The sequence below is a fragment of the Atta cephalotes genome (genome assembly GCF_000143395.1).
Source record: "Atta cephalotes unplaced genomic scaffold scaffold00029, whole genome shotgun sequence".
NCBI classification, from domain to species: Eukaryota; Metazoa; Arthropoda; class Insecta; order Hymenoptera; family Formicidae; genus Atta; species Atta cephalotes.
The window spans coordinates 447084-470452 of record NW_012130093.1 but is presented as its reverse complement, the minus strand read 5'-3'; the positions used below and the strand labels follow the sequence as shown (position 1 = coordinate 470452).

Sequence of the window (23369 nt, the reverse complement as noted above, 5' to 3'; positions counted from 1 at the left end):
CGGAAGTTCCTTCTTGCATTCTTCACATAGAAGAGGAAACGATGCACACAAAAAATAAAATATAAGAAAATAAAATAATAAAAAATTCTGACATAAATTAAAAGATAAAAAGAAGACTTATACGAGAGTCAATAATAATGTGTCAATTAATAATGTGTAGTGAATAGTGATTTAGAGATCTTTCAACGTTATTTATTGAACATTTATTGAACTACCTGTTCTTACGCTTATTTCGATAATATTCGATATTTTGTGCGCGCGCGTGTGTGTGTGTGTGTGTGTGTGTGTGTGTGTGTGTGTGATAAAAAAGGTATGTAGTAGTCCTACTTTTCTTATACATCGCGTGGCGCGACATTTACAATAATATATGCCACGTAACATGTTTCCCCCATTGATCGGCACGTGCCCTCTCTGGTGATTCTATTTGTGCTGACGGAGTACAATATTCAATGTTTGTGTAACATCGTTATTTAATTGAAAGTGAACATAGACATTTCACCGATCGCTTTAATACTCTTCTATTCGTTTTAATTGTGACAATTCGTACGATTCCATCTTCACCGGGATGAGTATCCGTGACTCTGCCCACTGCAAGCATGGTAAATTTTTCTCCTTGATGAGAACGATTGTTCTAATCTTTGATTCCTTCTCCGTTCTAGGTCCTTATGGCGAACTTGAATCTCATTGAGATATTCTAGGCTCTAATGTGCCCAGAAATCGGATCTGTAGATGTTCTACCAGGTAGAGAAACGATTTGGAACAAATGAGACATCAGAGTTCGGTAGATTAATCAATGGCCGATCAAACAATGAGCGGATATTAGAGCTAAAGGATCGTTGAAATCGGTCGATAAAGACAAAATAGATCTAGGATTTAGTATACTTTCGATTTCTATGATAAAGGTAATTCTTCAAATGTAAACAAAGTTCACCGACCACGCACTTAAAGTGATGTTTGAATGGCTTTATCGTGAACTCCCACAGTCTTTCAAAATGTGGAACGATAGGAGGTATGAAATGTCACTTGATATGTTTGATAGCGAACCGATTTGTTATTTTTATGCCTGTCGGAGTTAAAAAGAACATAGAGTTCCTTTAATTGATTATTGGCTCCGCAAAAATTAGTCCCGTTGTCCGTGTAAATATGTGTTGGAATACTCCGCCTGACTATGAAATGTCACAAGGCCGCGAGAAATCCGTCGATTGTCATATCGCCCATGATCTCTAAATGTATAGCCTTTATAGTCATGCATACAAACATGCACGTAAATCTTGATTCGATTCCGATTTTTATATTTCTTTTTTTTAATATAGAATGGTCTGCAGAAATCTATTCCGATGTTATCGAAAGGGAACACGTTATATACTCGGATGGTTGGTAAATCATCTTTTATAATTAATTAACCGGGATCGAATCGGGAACAATGTACGCATGATCGCATTATTTTACGCGTTTGATTTCTGCCGTTAAGAATCCACAATCTTTGTGTGATAATATATAAAGTCATTTGAATACCAGCATAGTGTCATGGGTTTCTCTCATAATAAGATCTATCAAAAAGTGATTTGGGAGTAGATGTTTCTGTGTAAAACTTAATTTTGATCTTCTAAGGTGATCGTCGACGTGAATTTTCATCGATGAAAGGATTCAACACAGCAATATTACTTTTATTTATGAGTTGTTTAGCCGCAAACCTCTTTCTTGTGAAAAGCGAGAAGCTTGCGTGGTCTTTATTGTCCTGATCTCAGCTTCTAATTCCTTTATGCATAGTTCTCCTCGATACGTGTTTGTCGGCCAAAAACGTAGGCATAGCGCTATGATTTGTCTCAATTTTGAATAAGACGAGTATTTTCGGAGAATATTACAATCGTCGCTATCTTTAAACAGATATTTTTCCGACGCTCGGATATCTCATTTAATTTCGTCATTCCTGTAGGCCATTTGTCTCCTCCCTTTTTTTTAAATATGTAATTTATTGTTATATATTGTTTTTGTTATAAACGACAAGCTATACATATATTTAAGGCTATATATATTTAATTATAATAATTCACGTATTACATACAATATTTATAACTAAATAGAATGAATAAATAAATATACTAACACATATTATATAATATATAATATATATTATATAATATATAAGTAACACATATATCATATGTATAATATGACGTATCATATCATCTTGTTCATTCTATTTTAATCATTTTCATTTATATTTATATACCAAAATTAAATGATAAACTAAATTATTTTCTAACATTCCAGCAAATTATAAGTTTTCAGATCATGATTTTTTTTTTCAGAAACTACATAATTAATATAAGTTAAAGATTTGAAAGAGCAGTAAATTGCAAAAGGTTAGGTAGACGAAAAGTGCGAAGAAAAGTATCGAATCTGAAGAAAAGCAATTTTTTTCGATACTATGACCTTTGTTACGGATGTATTTAGTTTTTTCTATTGTATTCTTTTTATGTCTGATTTATCTATTGTTCTTTTCCTAAACGTCGGTCGTCCAATTAAAAAACTATTAAAATACACTTGAATATTCATTTCTTTTACCACGATTGTTGTGCATAAATCGTAATTCCCTCTGGATAGATTGATCTGACCAAATAAAAGAAAAAACAAAGTCCTCGCGCCAATTAGTACGTTTACCGAACGTGGTAAATAAAATTTGGGGGGGTCAGCTAATTTAACGTTATGCGGTATTTTGATGGAATCTCGCGGAAAAAGGTTGAACACTCTGATATCATCGGAAAACACCTTGCAGTTAACTCCTTGCAGACATTGTTATGTATCGATCGAATGGTGACATGAAGAATGCTCTTTATCGTATTCATAGAATTGATTGTACCAACTAGTGATTAGTAATGTGCACGTCGCGGTAGGGAGTTTCAAATATTTAGCCGATCTTTCGGAGATGAAATTGGCGGTAGCGCACGTATCCAGCAAAGCTCGATTAATTTCGACATTAACTAGATTATGTTCATTATCGTGCACAAATATCATCGCGGTTATTATTGTGGCGTGAATGTAGGAGAGATCATTGCTATCTCTACCTTTCTTTACTAGTCACGCGGTTCCCTCCGATGCCGATTCCATCGCGTCGGTCTTCACAGTTGCAAGTGGATGTCTGTCAAGATGCAATAGCGTATTATGTCGTTTTTGACAAATAGTGCAGTTTGTGTAGTTGCAAGGCTTGCCTTTATATGAATGTAGGCAGTTATACGAGCATAGTTTTGCTTTTTTCATGACCTCGATACGTTTGGGAATGTCTAATCGTTTAAATATGTCGCAATCGTTTAAATAGTGGATTTAATTTGGTTTTACACGCTGCGCAGTTATTCATTGGATTAACTGTAAAAATTCTATTGGATGCTCGTACTCCTTTAGCGGGAGAAAATTTGTCGTTATCCCGTTTGAACACTTCTAGTCGAGCACGTTTGGTACACGAACCGTAGTTCGATACAGAAATTCATATAATTTGTCGATTTTTGAGAACTCATCTCTTTTAAGCGTTTCTTCCCATTTTTCCGCGGTTTGTTTTTCGATAGTTTGTTTTCTAATATATTAACAAGTATTTCTGAACCTACGTCAACTCTCAGCGCGTTCAATAATGCGACACGTTGTTGCATGTCGTCGGCGAGCTTTGATAAGCCGTCAGTCGTTTCTTTTTCTAGAATCGGCAAATTGATAAGCAAAGACAAATATCGCGAAATCAAGACTCATGAAACGAGTTTTATTTCATATGCGTGCTTCAACAAATCCCATGCCTTACGATAATTTGTTTCTTCGATCGTTAAAATTTTTATTTCATTCCACCGCTTCAAAGCTGATTGTAAGTATTGTAATTTTTTCATCTCAGATAACTCTGTCGAGTATCATCACGAATACATTCTTGAAGGATAGTCAATTTTCGTAACGCTCATCAAAATTCGGTAGCGATGCTTCGGGTAGTTTTATCCTGAGCGTTTCGCGACGCTCGCGTCAATAGGGGAAGAGATGCCGCTTGCGGCACCATTCGAGACAACGGCGCTATTGTCGAAGACACGGCCATATTCAATAACTCGATTTTGCCTACAAGCGAATAAAACTTTTCTTGGACATTGGTAAACTCATCCTTATGATTGTCGTTCGAATCTAGTAGTATGAGTTCGTCATTAAATTCTTCATATGCGTGATAAAGCTTGGTAACACGCGCCTATACGTAACTTTAAAGCGGACTTACCGTTCTTTTTCTAAAAGATTCGATAAATTACAGTGATCTGCGACTTCAATGATATTCGTTTTTGAACAAGTAGCTTGATTCTATCCCATGTGAAATAATGCGAAAGAAGAGAAAGGAATGAGGGAGTTTTATTTGACTGAATATTAGATAGATATGTTGTACTTAGCCTGACCCGCTTTGTTTGCACTCTTGGTTTCAATCATCCGTCCGATTTCGTCGTGTGAATCTCGTTCACATGCTCGTTGGTTGTTTGGAAATCCAGATTGGCAGGATCTCAATCGTCCAAATGTTTGCGTTCTCCTTGCGAAACTTTACAGGAGGTACCAGATGTTGTGCAAGTGAATAGTGATTTAGAGATCTTTTAACGTTATTTATTGAACATTAGTACAGAGATATTCAGACAAAATCTCTTGATATTGGATGAAGACTCGGCTATGTATCGCTCGCTTTGTAGACTCGGTTATGTATCGCTCACTCTATAGACTCGGCTATGTATCGCTCGCTCTGTAGACTTAGTTATGTATCGCTCGCTCTGTAGCTCGGTTATGTATCGCTCGCTCTGTAGACTCGGCTATGTATCGCTCGCTCTGTAGACTCGGATTGTTGTTTCTGAAATCGTTTCGGTGGCTCGATTACTTCTGAACTCGAATAGAGAAGGTTTCAAAGTTATGTAGCCGTTTTCGTAGTTAGTCGCGATCATCATATACGTAGTCGCTGCCACGTGGCCTAAGAGGCGCCGAACGTGGCTGCCTGTTTCGTTGTTCTTACGCTTATTTCAATAAGATTCTTGTGCGCGCGCGCGCGCGCGCGCGTGTGTGTGTGTGTGTGTGTGTGTGTGTGTGTGCGTGAGAGAGAGAAATAAAAAAGGTACGTAGATATGTAGTGGGCTCACTTTTCTTATACATCGTGTGACATTTACAATAATATATGCCACGTAACAAATAATGTCTCAATTATTTTGTAATTGTACAATAAATAATAAACGTTAACATACATATATTTAAATCAAGTTAATCGAAACGTATAGAATAAAATTTTTATATGTATTAATTTATATAACAATACAAGTCAACAATATAACAATAATGGTCAACAATAATGATCAAATTTTAAAACGAGAAAATCTCTTAAAAGCATATACTACACTGTAAGATGTTGTGTTAACGATTGTTGTGTAAACTATCAGAAATTGTATGTTAAACTCAGATCATGACAGTATGATTTATAAACAATTTTCGTCGAAAAACTGAGGGAAGGGATAATACTGGAGTTAAGTGAGGGAAGCTATATTAAGCAAAGAAAAAGATGCTTCGGACGTTCTGTATCATTTGTATATTAATTGCCTTGATTTGTTTTTTAATGAATAGCATTTCAGACATGAGTCTTTTTTCTAATTCATGTCCATATATATTCCAACTGATGTTCCGATACTATTATACGAGAGCTTTTGGATCTCTTAATATTCGCTTTATGTTTCAAGTTCATCACATCCTGATAGACTTATAAAAGTTATTGCACATAGGTAAGATATCATTGTACTTTCTTAATTGTAATTCTGAATTATTAATGTAACTTTTTCATTCTATTATTATAGAATCTGGAAATTATATGTGAATAACAAAAGAGAACTAATGATAAGACTAATTGACTGAATTTTAAAATAGACAATTTTTCAAGAATATAAGACAATATAATATCCGACTACCTTCTCTTTGAAGGTTTTATTTAGAAAAGAGGTCTAGCGATAAGACTAATTGACTGAATTTTAACAATAAACAATTTTTCAAGAATATAAGACGATACAATATCTGATTACCTTCTCTTTGAAGATATTACTTAGAAAAGATAATTTGTTGTTTGTTGAGAACATTATCATTTTGAATTATTCTTTCTAGTTATAACGCGGGACGTCAAACTAATTATATTGTGTTGCGAATATAATGTATTATATGCGTAATTCTGAATTTATAATTTTGTAATATTGAAGATGATCTAATTTAAGGTCGAAATTTATTTTTCTAATTGTTATATGATTAAAATATAAAATATTAGCTGTGAACATCTTGCGTTGTGATGTATGTCGTTAAGAGATTTTCTCTTTTTAATTTATATTGTTCAATTACTCAACAACAAATGCACTGTGTTAGCATAAAGATTTTCTACATTTTGTTTTAAGATTTGTGAAGCCTTAGCTAATGTTATTCGATGCAATTACAAATATTATTAATAATAAATAATAATATACTTTTAGCTGATGAGGCTTGTCACAAATAGTAAGGAAAGTCTATGTCACTTAATTATTAATAGATATTGCAAGTGCAGTATTCCATTAACGTTCTGCTAATAAAAATAATAATAAATCTGCTAATAAATCAACGCTCGCAAAGTGATAGCATTTATACTATTGCTGGACCAACGATGAAGGTAGTCATTATGAGTGCAAAAAGTATTTGTACAAGGATATTTTATATAAAATGAATTTTATTTGTAGAAAACAAACATTAGCAATTATATTATACAATGAATACATTCTGTTCTAACATAAACAAACAAGCTTCGCATGTAGATTTTAGAAGCTAAATTTTTCATTTATTACGATTATAATGTATCATCTATTTTTTCCTTTATTTATCATTTCACGAATAACAGATGAAAGATAAATGATGCATCATGCATATGATGCGTGAGCAGAATGCACCCATTCATATAATTGATTACTTATGTCAACTCCAATTTTTTGCAATTCAATTCTTTTCCATTACTTTAAATAAAGAAATACAATTTTATAAAATAGTAATTTGTATGTAAAACAATAAATGTAACTTATATGGACACCCAGGTGTACAAGTATGAAATGATGATTTGAGAAACAGATGGCGCACCAATGCAGTGTGAAGTACAAAGATTTAACATATATACGCCATTTTATTATACCATCAACAAGTGTCAAACGCGTAAAGTGATTTGATTGAAAAGCACAGTATTGTGTACTGTGTTTAATATGACGAAATTTGTACCAAATAAGGAGCATTCGCGGATAGCATTAATTTTTTGTTTTCATTTGAAGAAAACTGCTGCGGAATCATACCGATTACTTGGAGAAGTTTATGGTGAACATGCTCTATCGCAAAAAACGTGTGAACGAATTAGTTTCAGCGTTTCAAAATTGGAGATTTCGATGTTGCAGACAAGGAACACAGAAAACCGCCCAAAAAGTACGAAGACGTGGAATTGCTGGATGAAGATGATTCACAAACACAAAAACAACTCGCAGAGCAATTGAGCGTTAGTCAACAAGCTGTTTCCAATCGCCTACGAGAGATGGGAAAGATTCAGAAAGTCGGCAGATGGATGCCACATGAATTGAACGAGAGATGGAGAGGTGCAAAAACACATGTGAAATTTTGCTCGAACGATACAGAAGAAAGTCATTCTTGCATCATATCGTTACTGGGGATGAAAAGTGGATTTTTTTGAGAATCCCAAGCGCAAAAATGGGTAGATCCAGGCGCACCATCCACATCGACCGCAAGACCGAATCGCTTTGACAAGAAGACGATGTTCTGTGTTTGGTGAGACCAGAAGGGTGTGATCTATTATGAGCTATTGAAGCCTGGCGAAACGGTTAATACCAAACGCTATCAACAACAATTGATCGAATTGAACCGTTCGCTGCTTAAAAAACGAGCAGAATATCAAAAGGGGCAACACAAGGTTTTTCTCCATGATAATGCTCCATCACATACGGCACAATCAGTTCGGGACACGTTGGAAGCACTCAACTGGGAAGTTCTATCCCATGCGGCTTACTCACCAGACTTGGCTCCTTCCGATTACCACTTGTTTGCATCGATGGGTCACGCACTTGCTGAGTAATGCTTTGGTTCATACAAAAATGTGAAAAAATGGTTCGATGAATGGTTCGCGGCAAAAGGAGAAGATTTTTACTGGCGTGGTATCCATAAATTGCCTGAAAGATGGGAAAAATGTGTAACTATTATAGCAATGGAGCATACTTTGAATAAATCTCTTTTTATCATTCTTCCGAATTTAACGTGTTTTTTTTGGGAAAAAATCGTCATTTCATACTTGTACACCTGGTAAGTGTGACATGTACATCTACACTTTTTATCTTACAATTACATAATACATGACTTTCGATCTTGACACTACTTGACTTTTCATCCAGACGTTACACGTCTAAGTGTCTAGCCAATAAAAATTTCTATGACTAGACGTCCGTGGAGTTCCAGAAATAGATATGTTTAGATCATTACTTTCTATTATGCGAAAATACGTATCACGAACGTGCTGCGTGAGGGATGACACGTGTAGAGGTGTTTTTAATTATTTCTTAAAAATGATATTTTGGAAAATAACTTGATCACGGTAGAATTCTTAAAATAATCTTTCTTTTTATTATTAAAGAAATCAAAATTAAAAGAAAAGTCAAATGGTGGAGATAAACAAATAAAAATATATAAAATTTTTTTTATTATAAAGTGTGTTGGAACCATGTAATTTTTATTTCAAACATTTTTTTCTATCTCTTTTTTTTACAGTAATATCCGCTTCGAAAGAGAAAAATCGATTTTTTTCTAAAGAGTGTTTCATCCCCTAAAAGTGCGTATAAAAAGATACGTATCGCTTACTTTTGTATGGAGAATAACATACTGAAAGTTCATTAAGAGGAAGACAGTTGGATCTCTTTCCTCCTTAGTTATGCAAGCTTCGCAGACTGAGATGCTTGGGAGAGTTAATTTACATTTGCTCTTTTATTTAAGATACGTTGATGATGTGATCAAGGTTGTTCCCATTACTTTAGGATATAATTTTTAAACAATTCAATTCATATCATCGCAGACTTCACTCACTATTGAAGAACTCACTATTGAAATTGATAATAAAAAAATAAACTTTCTAAACACGACGATCATTATTGTGCGTGCGTACGTGCGTGTGTGCGTGTGATAATGAGATAATTATTTTTGACTAATTTCATAAAAACACATTTTCTGGCAGAATTTAAATTATCTCTTCCAACATCCATTATGTCAAAAAAGAGGAACCGTGACAAACCTTGTAGATAGAGAGATTTTTACTTTCATATCCAACATTCCAGAAGAATTTGGAATTCATCGTCAATATTTAGAAAATAATTTTATATTTGACACAATATCTGAATAATTAAAATGCTTGATTAGTATTGTAACAAACCTATATGACAAAAAAAGACTAGCAATAATCCAAAAATTATTTGATTTATTACTCCATACATTAAAAACATTTCCAATAAATTTAGAGGCATGGTAAATAATGTATACACAAAAATGTCTTTTTTTAGTCTTAACAAGTTAAATGAAATTATTAGGATGTATAAAGACTCACTTCTTAACTCTTCAAAAAGAAATATTATTTATCAAATAAATTGTAGTAATTGTGATGCATCTTAGGTGAGTTAAACTGTAGAAAATTAAAAATCCATATTACAGAACATTTTAACCATATAAAAAGAAATATATCATCGCATTCAGTCACAACAGCGAATAGAACGCATCACAATCACGAATTTCGTTGAGAGAAGGTGGAAATTTTGGATGTGGAAAAAAATTTTAATAAGCGACTCATATCTAAAATGTTACACATTAAACAACAATGTAACAGCCTTATTTACAAACAGATAAAATTAGAAAAATCACTCTGTGTATTTTGCATTCTTCAATAGTGATTAAATATTTATGAACAAAAAATCTGACATCTCTGCATAATTTTAATTAAATTGACAACATTTATTATCAGTTTCAAGTTAGACAAGGACCTTGTCACACTGCAAAGGTCAAACCACGTCCATGAGACGCTCACCATGAATCGCCGCAATGATATTTGTGTAAGGATGTGATGATTATCATTATTAAATTTTGAGTATGATATAATTTAATAATGATGACCATCATCTCCTTACATAAATATCATTGATTGCGGCGGTGTGGTAAATATCTTGCTAAGAGCACGGAGTTTATACTTTCAATTTACTATACTGTCCACATTGTTTCAGTTTCCAATAAGTCAAGCAACTGTTGGATAAGCACACAAGCGATGATAATGCGGTTATCATATTGCATCATATCATACTGCACTTTCATATTGTTAGCTTTGAATTTAGCTTTCATATTGTTAGTTTACTGAAGATGACTCAAAGATATATACAGGGTGAAAATAATCGCCAAATATTTCATGAGCAGATAGAGCAGACTAAACTGAGTCGAAAAGTCCTCTACCATTTTATTATATTATTTATTATATTATATTTATTATATAGATAGTCGATATGCGCGTTCGTCCGGCCTATTATGCGAAGTGTACATGCCTACCCATCGCTTGGCGGGCCTTGGGGATTGGCTGGCAAGCACCCCGCGCCGCGCACACCGCCGCAAGTCTTTATAATTCGGGCGGCGCGCTTGTCAGGTTATCCCCGTTCCCCACGGCCCGCGCGACAAGTGATCGGTAGGCATATACACTTCGCAGTAGTATTCGGCTATTTTTAAGAATTAATATCTTGTTAACTATTGGGAAAATTTACAAAATGGTAGAGGACTTTTCGATTCAGTTTAATTCGTTCTATCTGTCCATGAAATATTTGACGATTATTTCCAAACACCCTGTATATACATATATATATATATATATATATATATATATATTAAATAAACGTACGAAATTACTTAATTTTTTATTTATTTCTAACGGTTTTATGTAATAATAATGTAATTATATAAATAAATTTAGTTCGCACTGTTAACTGACGCTGATTTCTACAGCCCTCCTTTCACATTTTTATTTAAGTCTTCTACTTTGCTTACCCGTCCATTATATAAAAAAAATTAGACATTTCTATATGGTAATTCAATTTGCTAATGAATCATCTCAAGATCAGATAAGTATTTATGTTTATTATGCAAATTGAAGTTAGCATCGTTGAGTTAGATGATATCGTTATCATGTAATGACGCGTTTACAGCTAATTCTTTTCTTTGTATTTAATTTCGTCTAAGTTTTTCGGACATTCGTATCAGAACATGTATTTCTTGAGAGAAGAGCTGTTTGTATTCAAATTCTGAATGAAGGCCAGATATCTTTGCGTAATGCAGCGTAAGAAAATCAATAAATCAGAATTTATTTCATAGAAATATTTCGTAGAAAGGAAGGAAATAAAGGACTTTAATTGATTCTTTTTTATGCATCATGCATTATGCGATATGTAAAGCCTTGTGTTCCCGTCCTAAAGGTAAAAGTTCAAATTATTCAATTTACAGTAATCTTTGCCTACAAGAATTATGTTAGATAAAATAATAAAGTCAACGAAGCTTATATTGATCTGATTCATTCTACGATATGATTATCTTCGACCTAGTATATCCGATGAATATACTCGATATTCGAAGAAATGAATAAATAATGAATATGAATACGAGTACAAAATATAATTTTTTTGTATTCATGAGAAATGAATAAATTTTTTTTCGGTTTAAATAAATATATTTGCGAATATGATTACAAACATTTCCGATTTTATATTCACTTACATTCTGTGACCATAACCATATTATTTTATACATTCCTTATTTGTAAAAAGCATCAGCAATAGCTTTCTCTTTGGTGTTTTTTTTTTCCAGATTTTTATCAAATTGAAAGGTAGAATATTTTACAGCATAATAAATACGGTATAAATAGTTATTCTAATTTTTATTGATATTTCTCAGTGTTACACATTCTGACACAGTAATATGCCTCTTTTTCCCTCTTCTCTCTCCCATTTCCTTTTCCTCCAACTTTCATTTTTTCTGTCGCCATTTCTAACTTTCTCAGCCATTTCTTTCCTTTCCTTTCCCACTAGCCCCTAAAAGGAGGATGTTCACGGTATAGAGAGATTCTGCCGTGGAGATGGAAACCTGAGATGGATCTCTGAAACCGATAAATTCTTTTAGAATACGATGAAATTTATCCCAATATTAAATTCCTTTTTCTTATCGGCAAGGAAAGTTGAAAAAAAATCATTTTTGAAGTTTTACGTCCAATCAATCTTGACTATTAATTACTATTTAAGCCCGGCCAATTAGAGATAGAGTAGAGATTCCCTCTCTACTCTCACTATTTCGCTCGCTCTCTGCCTTGCTCGCGTACATAGTATGGTATGTACAAAAAATTGGATAAAATTATCCAATTGGAAAAGCAAATGAATCCCTCACATAAAGGAAAGGAATAATAGCAAATGTTAATATTTTAAAACAAACAGAAAAAAGTTAGGCTAATAGAGACGTCGAATAGAGAAGATAGTTTCAATAATTTTGACCTTGACATATGTTATCAAGGTCATGACCCTGAAAAAAAAAAGAAAGAAAATAGTTCCTTGGCACAAGTTTCCTTTCAGTTATCATAAAAATTGCCGTAATGTATTTATAAAAGGAAATGTTATCTGAGTATTGCTATGAAGTTGCTTATAATCGTTAATAAAAATCGATAATCCAGTAGGCAAAATCGAAAACCGTTTTCCTCGATTGTGTGAACAATTTAAGCAACATTATTTGGAAAATGATTCAAAGAAGCATCTGGAATTTCTGAAAAATTTAATATTTCGCGGAATGTATTGTGTCAATTATATTGCCATGACACCGGAAAACTGAATGTATACGCAGCGTACACAAGTATACATACACAAGACACGCAATATACGAAGATTTTGTCTGTCCACACGGCCCGTCATTCACGGATTCGTTCGCGGAACGAATATAGACAACGGACATAAGTCCTGTAAAAGCGTTAATTTTTTGCATATCTGTTTACGTTTCTTCGATCATTTAAAGTGATTAATCGGGGCTAAGTTAACTTTCTTTATGTTATTTAAGGTCCAAGTTAGGATGCCCACCTTGGCTCAATTTTGGATCTAGCCCCACATCTTTAAATATGTATAAAATATTAACTTGGCCTCAAATTTGAAGGCCAATGTGGGGCCAAGATAAAAAAGCATGACAATCCAAAATTGAGCCAAGTGTATAAAAATTTTAACCTGAACATATTTTATATAACTGTAAATAGGGCCTATACATATATCCGTGTGGAAATTTATTCAGATATTTCAGATATTTAATATGAAGAAATAAGAGAAATAAGAGTAAGAAATAAGAGAAAAATATCAGAGCGATCCGGGATTCGAATCGAAACCTGATCTCCTGCATATGATAGACTTCCATTCTGTCACTGAGCTACACAGTCCTGAGACTGATAGCTTCTCTAATTGTGTCTATTTCCTCTAAATTTCTTACAATAGTGGCTCTATATTGTATTATTGAGGCATCCAAAATAAAATGTCAAACTCACGCTCATTTAGGGTATAATTAGAATAATTAGAACAATTTAACTTAAGTCCTAGTCACGGCCCGTACAGGACCTAATTTGGATTCCACTTTTTCCCCAAGATAGTTATACTTAAGTTTGTCCAGTTGCAACCCATATAAGACTCAATTTGATCTCAAATTTTTTCTGATAGTTTCTAATAGTTTAATTTATAAGATATCCTATAACTATGCCTCAAATGGGTTTGAGTAATGTTCATATGGGCCAGTATTAACGTATGAAATTTCCGGATAAACTTCCACACAGATACATACAGTAATTTGATACAAAATGGGAACAATAAATTACTTAAAATTTAACCGAACATTTCAAATTGTAATAAGGACACAGTAATAAATATATTTTGTATATAGAGAACATTCGAGAAAATGCGAGCGACTGAATGCGAGAACGCGAAGTCGCAAGTCGATTGCGAGATTATAAAACGCGCTCCAACTACGACGAAATAAAGTCGTTAATACCTGATTCGGAGATTTTAATTTTTCTTGGAATTAACCATGCAACCATTAAAGTATTGGGTTGTCCGGAAAGTTCGTGCCGATTTTGAAGGAAAATTGAAACAGAAGATTTAAATTTTAATATATATTTATTAAATTATAGGTGCCATTCTATTCTACAACCTTTCTCCATCTTTCAGGCAACTTGAAAATTCCTTCCAGAATCTCTCAGGTTTTTCAGCGAAAAATTTTTCTAAGTGATTTTTTACTTCAACCAAAGAGTTAAAACTTTTTCCATTAAGGGAATTTTTTAATGATTGGAATAGGTAGAAATCAGAGGGCGCGAGGTCTGGTGAATATGGTGGATGAGGTAGAACATCCCAACCGAGGTCCAAAAACTTTTGTCGAGTTACATGAGGCCGCGCATTGTCCTGATGAAACACGACGCCCTTCCGATTCGCTATTTCTGGACATTTTTGTTCAGTTGCTGTCTTCAATTCGTCTAATTGGCAAATACTTCTCTGAATTTATCGTCTCGTTGTTTGATAAAAGCTCATAATACAGGATTCCTTTCCAATCCCATCAGACACAGAGCATGACCTTCTTTGGATGAAGACCGGCTTTTGGAGTGGCTAAAGGTGATTCATTCCGCTTTCCCCAAGATCTTTTTCGCTCAACATTATTGTAAATGATCCATTTTTCATCCCCCGTCTCTACTTGCTTCAAAAATGGTCTCCTCTTTGCGTTTTTTTTATAGAGCGAGTCGCAAATGGAAATGCGATCTATCAGATTTTTCTCCGTTAAATCTATGGGGTTAAATGTATGGGGAACCTATACATCAAAACGGTTTATGTAGCCAAGTTTCACAAAATGCTCATAGTGGATTTTGATATTCAACATTTTTGCTAATTTACGTATCGTATAGCGTGGGTTATTCTCGATCAGTATTTTAATCTGATCTTCATCTGTGGAGGGCCTACCCGGGCGTTCTTGATCTTAGTTTACGTTTGGTAGTCATTTGAAGCGAGATTGGCGCGCAAAAAAGTGCTCTTCCATCAAGACAACGCGCCGTCCCACAAGTCGATCGATGACAAAACTACGAATTGGGCTATGAATTGATTCCTGATCCACCCTATTCTCCGGATTTGGCCCCGTGTGACTTCTTTCTGTTCCCAAACTTAAAAACTTGGCTCGGTGGGAAGAAATTCTCATCAAATGAGGAAGTCATTGTCGCCGTCAATGAGTATTTTGCAAACTTTGAGACAGCCTATTTCAAATGACTACCAAATGTGATTATGCGTCCTTTCTGGCTGAAATTTGGCTTGAAGGAGTTCGAAGAATGGATCTATCGAGATGTCGCGTCATCAAATGGATTGTAGAAATGGATTTCCATTTCATGGAAATTTACCAAACTTATCAAACGACTCACGTATATAATTACATTCGAAAGGACTTGTTTTGAAAATGGCAACATTCTTATATTTGCACGAACTATCCCGCATTCCCGTAACATGTAAATGTTTCCGAGACGTTTTCGCAAATGCATGTGAAATGACAACAACACGATTTTTTTACTAAAAAGGAATTTTATTCAATAGGGAAGAATCTGTCAATTTCTCTTTCGAATTGTAACCATAAAAACATCGCTGCTTCAAATCGATTTTCTTTTTTTCCTCTCGATCTTCATGCAGGATATGGGCAAATATGGGCAATATTTTAGGGGTATAATAATATATACAAGAGCATATTAAATAACATAGGAAAAGGAGACATAACATAGGAAAGAGAAAATTGTCATGAATATGAAAAATTAAATGAAAAGCTAAATCACAATATATTTATGAATAATTTTTATGACAGTTAACATAATTTAGCTAAACAATTACTTGAAGTCAGAATATATGGATACTTATAGATTATTATGTAAAAAAAATTGTTCAGAACAAGTAAAATCTGCTAAATTGAAGAAAGATGAGATGATTAGGAAATATATAAATAGGATTTTAATAGGAAAAGATGAGAGGAAGGTTTCCTATATTTCGACTGAATTTAAGAATGAAGTGATTAAAGTAAGCAACAAAAGGAACCAAAAATAAACCTCAACCTTTAATGGAATACACAAAAAACTGATATTTATCGTCAGAATCAGATGCTATCCTATTACATTTGTGAGAGAAGTACATTATGTTGTCTTGGAAAATTTTTCTCAAAATTTTTATGTAATTTTTGTAACTTTTAAAAGAATTTTTCAGATTTTCTGTACGAATTGGGATTTTTTATATTTTTCTAATAATTTTTATACAGTTTTTTAAAATTTCTGTATATACAGATTTTCAGTACTGACAATATACAGAGTGTTCCCGGCTTAAACCGCTAAACTTAAAATATGAATTCAGGATCTCAAAGCAAACAAAAATTTTCTTCTGGACATATGCTCGCAAACGCTTCGTTCAAGAGATATTTACTTCTGAAGTTATACAGAACTGTAGGAATGAAATATTTCTTGTTTTTGTTTTGAAAGTTATTGATAGGCTTTTGTTCGCAAAGCTTATAGTTATAGTTCGTAGCTATGTTTGTTGAATGCTTTTGTTGAATAAACTTATAAGCCTCGTATGTACTCTAATAAAGAATACGCCGATATGGTATTAATTTATATAGGTGACGGAAGTGCTAAAGAAAACGCTGCTCGCCGTAAATACGCCGCATAATTTCCGAAGATTGCTGGATAAATTAGTATTCTTTTTAAGATTTCAATGAAGGAAATTGGGTCATTTAATGATTTATCAGACTGATGAAATTTTTGCTCTACTATTAGGTGTACAACTTTGCTTCCGCCGTTTTTTTTCCGAAATTCGAGGCTTTATTGTAAAAAACTGGTTATACATTTATGATTCAAAGTATTGTCCATCGCTGGCCACTACTTTTTCCCATCTTTCGGGCAGCGTACGAATTCCGCGTCGAAAAAACTGGTCATCTTTTGAGGCTATCCACGAATCGATCCAATTTTTTATTTCTTCATAAGACCGGAAGTGCTGGTCAGCCAGGCCGTGTGCCATTGATCGAAGCAAGTGATAGTCAGAGCGAGCAACGTCTGGAGAATACGGCGGGTGAGGTAGGACTTCCCATTTCAACGTTTCCAAGTATGTCTTGATCACTTTCGCAACATGAGGTCGAGCATTGTCATGCTGCAAAATCACTTTATCGTGTCTCTCGTTGTATTGTGGCCGTTTGTCTTTCAATGCTCAGCTCAAACGCATCAATTGCGTTCGATACCGATCGCCTGTGATTGTTTCAGTCGGTTTTAACAGTTTATAATACACTACGCCGAGCTGGTCCCACCAAATACAGAGCATGACCTTGGACGTCAAAATCACCGTTCTTGAAGCGTTGAAACCACTCACGACACGTTCTTTCACTAATAGCGGCCTCACCATAAGTATTTGAGAGCATTCGATGAGCCTCAGTCGCAGATTTCTTCATATTGAATAAAAAAATTAAAACCTCCCGCAAATGACGAGAATTTGGCTCGTAAACTGACATTTTCAATCGAGAATAACTTTATGATGCATAAATCGACTAATGTTTCTATGGGGTTATATTGACAGATGCCCAAGTTTATTGTATGACGTCTATGATCTATTTATTTCGATCATCACTTACCGCTAAAACCATCTATAAGAAAACGGCGGAAGCAAAGTTGTACACCGACTATCCATCTGGTTCTGTATTAAAAATTTCACCCACAGTCATATGGAAGACATTTTCAGCCGATAGACATCTATCATCTTCAACGTGTCCAGCATTTATTACCGGCTGATATGTTACGTAAAAGAGCATTTGTATTTGCTTTTAAACCAAACAGATAATGATTCATAATTTTCAACATTTTGTGGACAGATGAGGTCATACTTAGTAAATATATATTATTTACCAGACAAGGTATTCTTAATCAAAGAAATAGCCATGTTTGGTCACATGAGAATTCTCGAGTAATCCATGAACAACATTTTCAACATGGTTTTCAATATAATGTATAGTTGGGAATAATAATGGATAATAATTTAATTGAACTGCTTGGATTTCTCGCATTTTGAAATGAATTTTATGACTTTTGGAAAACATTTCTTTGAATATGAGAATTTCCAATTGGTTTCAATTGGATGGCTGTTTTGCTCACTGTGACAGAGGTCTTTGACAATGGCTTAAGAGGGGATATCACCCTGAAAAATGATACTTAAATCTGGCAATTTTTTGCAGTAAACTAATAAAGTCAATCAAAGATCGTTTTGAAGGGCTTTAATATATAAAGTTTTGAGAGTACAAAAAAATTTTTTTTTTATTTTCATCTCACAAGATGGCGGTGAGTGCATAAAGGGTGTACACGAAATTTTGTACATCATTGGATCAATTTGAATAAAAATCCAAAGAATTTTATTTTCTACATACTTAAATATACTTATTTTCTACATACTTATAGAAGTAGGATTTTTTCAAAATATTGATTTTTATAAAAATGGTCAATTTTTGAAAAAAAATTACGATTTTCGACCAAAAATTTCCATCTTTAAATGTTAATAACAAAAAAGTTTTTTAATATATCGCAAAAATCCTACATAGTTCTTTAGATTAAATATCTGAGAATAATCTGTGCAAATTTCAAGTAAATCGATTAAGAAAGAATTGTAAAAGTTATTGTGTATACTGTTTTTGAAAATCTTGTTTTGAGAAAAACGCGTTTAAAGTTTTTAATACTGATTTTTTGTTTATAAACTTATAAATCGGAACTGTATCTTTAGTTTGCAATCTGCGCCATACAACTGTCTTTCAATTTTCTCTGGGGCTTCCTTTATAGCTGTTTTAATGCCTTTTGAGTAGTTTTTGTGGCATCCATCAAAGAGCGTTTGGCTTTTTTGCGGCGATCCGCCTCCGCGCAATTATAGCACATAGTGTCTGCGGTGATATTTAGCACTTACATAATTTGCATTAAATCATCATTGAAATTGCATATGGCTACATCTATTGCTATGTCTACTATAATCTTACTGTTAGAGATCGTTTTCGGCGCAATCGATAAACCATATATAAGTTCTCGTTGTTGTTTTGAGTATATTCTTCCAAGCAACGTGTTAATAGATCGTCAGTATTCAAGTCTGTATATAGGTACATTGATTTTACAGCTTCATATACAATGTTACTTAAAGGCACTTTATGCGTGTATTCGTATAATTTGTTCGTAGCTCTCTTTGTTGGTCTTCTCCCATGAGTATCAATCACTTTCGGAACAATTATCGTATTGCGGTTTCGTGTTGAAATCTTGTGATGTAGCGTCACTCAAATTGCATCTCTCATTTTTTAAACAGAATCATGATGCCGTCTAATAGCCAAACCATAATAAATACTCAATTCATCAATCAATGAGCCCATTACCTTTTTCGCCTAAACCTTTAGTATTTTTTTTAAATCTCGGAGCCGCTTATCCATATGTTTTTGTATATCGATGCATTCCTTTTTGTATATAGTAAAACTTTTTGTATATAGTAAAGGTTGTGAATCTAATATACTTTTGAATCTTGCTATCCCCATCGCCAATATAATGAGAGTATTTAATGTTATGCAACTCTTCGGAACGCGTGCTGTGCGATGCCGCTCGGAAAAGATTCAGCGGGAAAATAAGATGCAAGATATTGGCTCTAACGGGATCATACAGTTAAGATACTGACTTAAAATTACTAAAATATTCTTAAGAATATAAACTATAAATTTAAGCAAAAAAAAAAATTCGACTTTTTTGAAATCTCAAAGGGGATCTTCTCTTAATATTCATTTTCCTGGAAAAAGGATTCGTCGTGCTGTACCCATGACTTGGCTTCATCGGATTTACCACCATTAGATTTTCTTATATAGGGTACTCTGAAGCATAAAGTGTATGCAGTGCCTATTAATGATCTTCAATCATTAAAACGAAGAATTATGCAAGCGTGCGAAGCAATTACAGACGCACAATGTCAGTCAGTCACTCTTTCATTGATAAATGTAATGCTTGTCTCCGAGCTGGAAGTCATTATTTTGAACAAAACATTTAATAATTAAATTTTGATTATTTTAAAGTAATAAAGAGGATATATTTCGATATTATTTTGATATTATTTCGACATTATTATCATTCCTACAGTTCTGCATAACTTCAGAAGTAAATATCTTTTGAACAAAGTGTTTGCATACGTCCAAAAGAAAATTTTTGTTTATTTTGAGATCCTGAATTCATATTTTAAGTTTGGTGTTTAACTCGGAACATCCTGTATAAGAATACGGTCAAAGTCTCACTATAAACTCTTTGAAGTATTTAATTGACTAATCAAAAGAAAAAAATTTTATTAATTGATAAATCAAAGAATGCTTCAAAGCATTTATAGCATCAGACGTTATCTAAATGTTGTAACTTTTTAAAAAAATTTCTTTAGATTTTTTCGTATGAATTGCTGAAAGCTTCTCAAAAATACTGAGAAAATAATTTGAAAAATATTTGGATTATACTGGAGAATCTTTTAATATTCTTTTATATTCATTGGATATATTAGTGTAGGAAAAAGTTCGTGACGTTTTTCCCGTTAGATGGCATTAAAAAAACGCCACGAACTTTTTCCCACACACCTAATACTACCTCGATTTACTATCTATGCGTAACAATCATAAGTGCACGATGTATAATAAATTTCTATATCTTTTATAATAGATTTATGTATATCTATTATAATAATTCGATTTAATATTATAATAGATATATAAAAATTTTATATTATAATAGTTTCAATTTGGGATTACATACATATATTTTTGGGCAATATTTACTGATATAAAAATTCATGTTTTTTTAAACACAGGCAGTGACAGCGCGTATCGCTAAACTTAAATTAAAAGCTGAACCTGTCCTATATTTACTAGACGCCTGTAAATTGTTACGAATGGAAAAAGACAAAGAACGTAATCTAATATCGCAGAAAGAGCAAGAAGAAGACACTATTTCTGATTTACAAGTATACTTCTTATGATAAATTACTTGTAAAAATTTATCTTGCGTTTCTAAATGCTTTTCTTTTAATCTTAATATATTCAGAATTCCCTTCAACGAGTCGAACGTGAATTATACACTCTAAAATGCAACAATACTGGACTCACGCCACAAATATTAATTCAACATCTGACAGGGGAAGTAACAGTACAATTTGCAATTGTAAAAGAGAAGCTTCCATCTGAACTAAACGCAAAGAAGAATCGAATGCGAGCATTATCATTAATCAAGGAATATTCCAGTTTAGGTGCGGATAAAATTATGACTATGAGAAACAATTTAGATGTGATATCAAAGGCTATACAAGATTTAATAGAATCCAAAGTATGTATCAAGAATGAAATCATAACATTTGAAAAGAGAGATTTATTTAACATATTATATGGTTTTATAGCAGATTTTATTTATTTCTTACAAATATATCATTTTTCAGATGTTTTAAGCATCAATATTATTAATAATAAATGATTTAATAAGACCATATATGTGAATGCACAACAAGTAAGATTAATATTATTAATTACTCAAATCAATACTATTAAATCAATATTACTAATTACTGTCGATAATTTGTGATATTACTATTATAGCTCTGTTAAGATAATGATTCAAGATTGAAAATTAAATTCGGTGAGCAGGATTTGATATGTGTAAAATTTATACCAAATTATTTAAGCATTAAAAGATTCAGTAACTGTTTAAAGTTTTCATTTCTTAGTTGTTGCGTATTCACATTACAATTTTAAAAGATATTTTATTTAATGTTATTTTTAGATAACTAAAAATGATATCGATAAAGTGGGACCATTCAGACAACAAGCTGCTGCTGTCGGAAATATGAAACGGAATGCTCTTGAACGTTTAGAAAAAACAGAAAGTTACTTAGAGGAATTACAATCACGATTAAAAGAAAAACAGGATTATTCAAAATCTTTATTGGAGACGTCAATACCTAGAGCAGAAGAATTGAAAAAATATATCAATTGTTTAAAGACTAAGAGTACATTATATAAGCGTTGCAAAGCAGAGAGAGCTGGGCTAAAAGCTGAAAGTGGTGTACTTCAACGAACAGTAACTATTCTTGGCGAACAGGTATTGGAACATGCAATTTATAGAACTTCTTAAACTACAAGTAAATCGATAATAAATGTATGTATATGCGATTTGTATTGTGATTTCAGATAATTCATTCTTATTCAGTGAATATTACATCTAAAGTAATAATTCCAGAAAATTATACACTAAGTAACGCATTAGCGACAAATACTCAGTTGTCTCATTCGATATTGGCTCTGCGAACCAATCTTGCCCCGATCATAAAAGGTAATATAACAAGGTTCCTTTATTTAAATAAATAATGTTCATTAATCGTTATTAAACGGGGCGCCTACTATGGGGGGAAGGGTGGGATGGGGAAATCATTTTTTGCCCCTCAATAAAATTATTGGGGGGGGGGGGGCAGTGACTCCTCAATAGTTTTTACCTTTTGGTTTTAACAAAAGTTTTTTAACAATTATTTATTAAGAGATGATGTAAGTACATGAAAGCATGCCTTTCAGCTTTTTGACAACGTATGTTATACATAATGTTGACACGACGAATTAAAAGTAGCGACGCTGGTACGTCATCTGCTGTCCTATGGTGCTTTCCAACAAGAGATGTACATGACATGGTGTAACAGTATCATTACATTCTTGTAAAGTCCTACATATGAGAGAAGCGATATCGCATCGCGATTTCTGATTGATAATATCCCCACCTAATTAAAGCAACTATATTGAGTCCGCAGTGGAAAATTATATGTCTTCTTTTTATAACTGAAGGACCCATATTTGTAAACATCTAAAATATAATAAATAAGTTTGATATTTGATAAAAGCGAGAGGGAAAATTTTCGAGTAATCCAGTGCAACAAGAAATAAATCTATATTTATAAATAATGATATAAATACGCCTCTGAAAATAAATCTAATAAAAAAAGGAGATAAAAATTACGAATAGAGAGTCAACATGATTAAAAAAATTTTTTTGTATGTCGATTGAGAATTATATGAAATTTAATATGGAATAAAAATTTTGTGACGTCCCCTCCCCCCCCTACGTTGAAAGTTAGAATTATCTAGTATTATCTAACTTTACTAACGGATGCAGTCACAAAATTTTAATTCTGTATTAATTTATATAATTCTCAATCGACACAGCAGCATTAAATTTT

The 23369-nt window shown here is 33.1% G+C and overlaps 1 protein-coding gene across 1 annotated transcript in view; it reads left to right on the top strand.

The window, feature by feature from the left end:
- Positions 1-23369, top strand: part of LOC105620802 (intraflagellar transport protein 81 homolog) — a 126694-nt gene that overhangs the window by 94862 nt on the left and 8463 nt on the right. Inside the window, exons 6-8 of the mRNA XM_012202288.1 lie at positions 20967-21119; positions 21200-21478; positions 21929-22246. Coding sequence (XP_012057678.1) covers positions 20967-21119; positions 21200-21478; positions 21929-22246 — 750 coding nt within the window. The remainder of the gene's footprint in view (positions 1-20966; positions 21120-21199; positions 21479-21928; positions 22247-23369) is intronic.